Source organism: Anolis sagrei, chromosome 8, assembly GCF_037176765.1.
Source record: "Anolis sagrei isolate rAnoSag1 chromosome 8, rAnoSag1.mat, whole genome shotgun sequence".
Classification (NCBI taxonomy): Eukaryota; Metazoa; Chordata; class Lepidosauria; order Squamata; family Dactyloidae; genus Anolis; species Anolis sagrei.
In genome coordinates, this window is record NC_090028.1 from 18,633,753 (window position 1) to 18,640,034 (window position 6,282).

Below are 6,282 nucleotides of genomic sequence, written 5' to 3' on the forward strand. Positions count from 1 at the left end.
TAAACAAAAAAGACAGAACTTTATGGAGTTCTTTGGAGACTAATAATGAAACCTGAGGCGGATAGAGACAGGGGAACTTACTAATTAAAGTAAATCAAATTGACAATTAAATTTTCACTTTCTAATGGAAAGGGGCAGCCTAATTAAATTTATTTTTTTAGCTAAAGTGATTGGCTTAAGTTGGAATTTCAGTATTAATAGCAGAATCAAGGTATTAATTAAGTTATGTATTAATTAAGTAAGAGACAGTGGTGTACAGCCAATAAATTGTACATTTTTCAGCTGGTTCTTTCCTCAAGGTTCGTGCATTTTTACAAATCTATTTCTTAGGTTCTTGTAGGTTTTTTTCGGGCTATAGGGCCATGTTCTAGAGACATTTCTCCTGACCCTATGGCCCTATAGCCCGAAAAAACCTACAAGAATCTAGTGATTCCAGCCATGAAAGCCTTCGACAATACAATCTATTTCTTGCTTGTTCTTGGGACCTCAAGAGGTGTAGCCCCCCCCCTCCTGTTTCTACACACTTTAAAAATAGTTTACAGACAAAATCTCATGAAGCCCATCATACGACTCAATACTACTTTTGCCGGTCATCCCGTTTGGAAAGAGAGGATTCTGGAGTCAGGGAGTAATCATCTTCAGAGCTCCTGTTGTACATGGAAGCAGCTAAAGGTGCTTATCTACATGTGGGATGGAAACTGACAGATTTACCCATGCTAGTTCATTTTAGTAATGTTTACAGTAGGTGTTCTTGTGTGTGGTCTCAAAATGAGCCTTGCTGCCAGTATCTCTCTTTCATGAAACTTTTACAGTATTTTTTATTAATTTATTCATCAGGAATTGCTCAATTTTGCAGGTTCAAATCCGGGGAGAGGAGGATGAGCTCCCTCTATTAGCTCCAGCTCCTCATGCGGGGACATGAGAGAAGCCTCCCACAAGGATGATAAAGACATCAAATCATCCCAAGGCCGTCTGCAACGCCCTTGCAGATGGCCAATTCTCTCACAGCAGAAGCGACTTGCAGTTTCTCAAGTTGCTCCTGACACGACAAAAAAAATCATCAATGTATTCCCCCCTCTTTTTAGACTTAATTTCAAATTCTGAAGTTTCTCTTTTAAAAAAAATAAAGAAAAAGAATATAAAATTGGACCTGCAGAGAAGCCCAAAAATACTGGAAAGGGATCCATGAAGAATGTCAACAAAATTTTAAAAAGAATTTCCCAAAAAAACCAGAATACTACTTATTAGGAATTACCGATGGGGAGATAAAATTGGACGCAAACAAAGACATTTTATTTATGTACCTGACGACTGCTGCTAGAATAAATTATGCGAAACTTTGGAAGCAGAAGGAAATAAATGGATAAAATGGATAAAAAAGATAAATGAAATTAAAAACATAGATATTAGGGCTGGGCGGTTTCGTTCGTTAATTTCGTAATTCGTTATTGATTCGTATTTAAATTAGCTTATGATCCGATATTGAGCCATGCAGGAGCAACTAAAAATCGAAACGATTTTTTCAATTTATTTCGTAATTGTTTCGTAATTGGTTCGAAATTGTTTCAAAATCGTTTCGAAATTTTTTCGTTATTATTTCTGTATGTCTGGTGCAAGTTTTATAGTTGTTGTTTGTTTTATCAGTGATAAAAAATAAATTACCACACCAACAGTCAACAACAGAGGGAGAGGGAAGCTTCAGAAGTTCCCCCTGTCCCATTTGGAGGTTTTTTTTAGCGTATTGTGCAATCGCGTCCGCCATTAATGAATCAATTCGAAATTTACAAAATTTCGTAAATAACAAAAAAAATTTAAAGAAAAATTCAGAATTCTTTTAAAAAATGAAATGCAATGGACCCCCTAAAAACTAAACGAGTTTAGAAACAAATTTTTCCGTTGTTACCCAGGCCTAATAGTCATATTAAAACCGGTTAAACAAACAAACTGGGTTCAGGTGGATGAACACATAGGAAAGAGAAGCAAAGAAATACAACTGTGAATACCATATAAATATGAACTGTAAGAGGGGACAATTAGAAATTAGGAAGATCATATAGACATCAAAGTTGAACCCGTGTAGGATTAGAAGGAAGTCACAGGACCCTTTTTTCGCCTTTTCCTTTTTTTAATGTTTATTTATATTGTTCATTTTTTCATGTTTATCTAAAACAAATTTGTGTGTTTGTGTGTGTGTGTGTGTGTGTGTGTGTGTGTATATATATATATATATATATATATATATATATATATTATTTAAAAGTTTTATATACCGACCTTCTTACCTCTCTTGAGGGACTCAGACCGGTTTCCAACCATAATATCACATATAGTTAATAAAAACTGTATGTGTGTGTGTGTACACACCCACACACCCATACACACCTCTTTACTTTCCTACTTTTCTTCAAAATACTATGTTCTCCCACTTTACTTGGATACTATACACTTACTTTATACCAAATAAAATATTTTTTAAAAAGAATATAGAATTGGTGAGGGCTACACTAACCCACGTGAAAGCTCAGAAGTTGGAGGATTACAATAGAAATGGTCACAACACATCGCATGTGATGGAGTTGAAAATATCAGTTTCCCTTAAAAATGGAACCAAATGTTACAGTAAGATGCTCTGCACTCTTCTGCCCTAATGGGATGGTCTTTGCCTTCCCAGCATTGGGTTTCACTGTTTAAATCACTTATGCAGTTGTATTTTCCTGTTTTACATGGGACATTTTGCCACCTGACAAGATGCCAAAGGGGAAGAAGGCCAAGGGGAAGAAGGTGGAACTGGCGCCTGCCATGGTGAAGAAGCAGGAGGCCAAGAAGGTCATCAACCCACTCTTCGGGAAGCGGCCCATCAGGCAGGTCATCCAGCCCAAGCGGGACTTGACATGCTTTGTGAAGTGGCCAGGCTACATCTGGATCCAGCTCCATAGGGCCATCCTCTACAAGCTGCTCAAGGTACCCCCCGCCATCAACCAGTTCACCCAGGACCATGAGACAGCTGTCCAGCTCCTAAAGCTGGCTCACAAGTACTGGCCAGAGACCAAGCAGGAGAAGAAGTAGCAACTGGTGGCCCGGGCTGAGCAGAAGGCAGCTGAAAAGGGGGACGTCCCCACCAAGAGGCCCCCTGTTCTTACGGCAGGGGTTAACACTGTGACCACATTGGTGGAGAACAAGAAATCCCAGCTGGTGGTCATCGCCCATGATGTGAACCCCATTGAGCTGGTGGTCTTCCTGCCTGCCTTGTGCAGGAAGATGGGGTCCCTTCTGCATTATCAAGAGTAAGGCCTGGCTGGGGCACCTCATCCACCACAAGACCTGCACCTGCCTGGCCTTCACTCAAGTGAACCCGGAGGACAAGGGAGCCTTGGACAAACTGGTGGAAGCCATGAAGACCAATTACAATGAGAGATGTGACGAGATCCACCGCCATAGTGGCGGGAACGTCCTGAGGCCAAAGTCGGTGGCCTGCGTTACCAAATTGGAAAAGGCAAAACCCAAGGAATTGGCCACGAAGCTTGGGTAGAGGCAGCCGAGGGGACTTCCGTTGTGTTTTTTTTCTGTACATACAAATAAAAAACCTGGACAGAAAAAAAGTTGGATTGGATGGCTCATGAGGTAACTCTTCCAACTCTATGATTCTATGACTACATAGGAGGTCCCATGTCTCCTATGTAGTGTCCCATGTCTTCACATATCTTCCAAAACTGAGTTTTCTCTTCTTAATCAGGTTAAACCCTTGTGCCGGCTTAACTGCTGACCTGAAGGTTGGCAGTTTGAATCCATGAGATGGAGTGAGCTCACATCTGTCAACTCCAGCTTCCCTTACAGGGACATGAGAGAAGCCTCCCACAGGATGGTAAAACACCCGGGCATCCCCTGGGCAACATCCTTGCAGATAGCCAATTCTCTTACACCAGAAGTGATTTGCAGTTTTTCAAGTTGCTTCTGACATAATAAAAATCTTCTTAATGCATTAGAGTCTTGCAAAAGCCCACCAGGGCACCCAGGTATTGACTTCTGGTCCACTTTGGGTTATAGGGCCAATGTAGGCAGGCCTTCAGTAAGCTAAAGAAAAATATTGGGAGGATGAAAGAGCTGAAATTGCAAGTGAGTGAGAAAAGGAAAACAAGAACTTTTTGGTGCTGTGGATTAAAAAAAAAATTAATGCTTCTACCACAAGTTCAAAACAGGAATATAGTGAGAGATAAGCCTGGAGTAAAACCGTGGATGACATTTTTCCAGCTGCATTAATTCAGACATTTAACTTAAATTTAAATGGAAATTAAGGATAAACCTTAGTTGCATATCCCTTCTAAAGTAAATGAAGTCGAATTAGTTCTTTAGGTTTCATGATTTAACTAAACACATTAACCTTTTTCAATTAAATTTCCCTATTTTGCACATATCCACTGACATAAAATTGGTATGAAAGTAGTATATATAGTGTGTGTGTGTGTAATTGGGGAAGGATAAGCTTTCCTTATCTTTTGGTCCATCTAGACCAGGGGTCCCCAAACTAAGGCCCGCGGGCCGGATACGGCCCTCCAAGGTCATTTACCCGGCCCTTGCTCAGAGATTGTTTTATTATTTATTGTTTTAATGATTGGTTATGTACTGTCTAATTATGATTTATGTTTAATTGTGGTTTTATTATTGTGGTTGTTATGGATTGGCATCACATCAGTGTCCAATGTATAGCATTGAAGCTTCCCCAGTTATGTGTAAACCGCTTTGTGTCCCCTTAGGGGTGAAAAAAGCAGTATAGAAACACTGTAAATAAATAAATAAATTTATGGGTTGTTGTAGGTTTTTCAGGCTATATGGCCATGTTCTAGAAGCAATCTCTCCTGACGTTTCGCCTGCATCTATGGCAAGCATCCTCAGAGGTAGTGAGGTCTGTTGAAACTGGGAAAGTGGGTTTATATATATGTGGAATGACCAGGGTGGGACAAAGGACTCTTGTTTGTTGGAGCTAGGTGTGAATGTTTCAACTGACCACCTTGATTAGCATTTGATAACCTAGCAGAGCCTGGGACAATCTTTTGTGGAGAGGTGATTAGATGTCCCAAATTGTTTCTTCTCTGTTGTTATGCTGTTGTAATTTTAGAGTTTTTTTTAATACTGGTAGCCAGATTTTGTTCATTTTCATGGTTTCATTCTTTCTGTTGAAATTGTCCACATGCTTGCGGATTTCAATGGCTTCTCTGTGTAGTCTGACATGTGGACAATTTCAACAGAAAGGAGGAAACCATGAAAATGAACAAAATTTGGCTACTAGTATTTAAAAAAAACTCTAAAATTACAACAGCATAACAACAGAGAGGAAATAATCAGGCACATCTGATCACCTCTCAACAAAAGATTGCCCCAAGCACTGCCAGGCCATCAAATGCTAATCAAGGTGGTCAGTTGAAACATTCACACCTAGCTCCAACAGACAAGAGTTCTTTGCCCCACCATGGTCATTCCACAGATATATAAACCCACTTTCTTAGTTCCAATAGACCTCACTACCTCTGAGGATGGTTGCCATAGATGCAGGCGAAACATCAGGAGAAAATTCCTCTAGAACATGATCATATAGCCCAAAAAAACCTACAACAACCCAGTGATTCCAGCCATGAAAACCTTCGACAGTACATTAATAAGTTTAATAAGTTTAATAAGTTTGATCTTTTAAATTATTGTATTATTTTAAGTTTTTTTTCACTACAAATATGGGCAATGTGCATAGGAATTCATTCATGTGTTCTTTAAATTATAATCTGGCCCTCCAACAGTTTGAGGGACTGTGACCTGGCCCTCTGTTTAAAAAGTTTGAGGACCCCTGATCTAGACTATAGAATTAATGCAGTTTGATACCACTTTAATGGCTATGATCCAGTGCTATGCAATAATGGGATCTGCAGTTTTTTGCAAGATCTTTAGCTTTTTCTACCAAGGCTCAGGTGCCTGACCAAACTAAAATTTCCAAGATCCCGAGCGTTGAGTCATTATATTTAAGTGGTGTAGAACTGCATTAATTCTACAGTCTAGATGCACCCTCAATTGCAAGCCGTTAAGAACTCTTGATTTCTAAAGAAAAAGAATGTTAGCAATGGAAATTCAGTATACATCTCCCTCTTTTTTTCTTCCTATTATAATTATTTTTGGAGGCAAAAATAATTTTCACAGTATGGCAAGGTATCGAGGGGAAAAGGTGAAGTAAAGAATACAGAGCCATTCATATCCTAATGACAGACAGTGATGGATATGGTGACACTTTGTTCTGTCTGA

At 39.4% G+C, this 6,282-nt stretch overlaps 1 protein-coding gene across 1 annotated transcript; it reads left to right on the forward strand.

The window, feature by feature from the left end:
* The first annotated feature begins 2,741 nt into the window (after positions 1–2,741).
* On the forward strand, positions 2,742–3,529 carry LOC137097545 (large ribosomal subunit protein eL8-like). Its single transcript, XM_067470885.1, is given in 2 exon segments — positions 2,742–3,263; positions 3,265–3,529. Coding segments are annotated over 2 exon segments (780 nt in total). The 5' UTR covers positions 2,742–2,748.
* Positions 3,530–6,282: the final 2,753 nt, after the last annotated feature.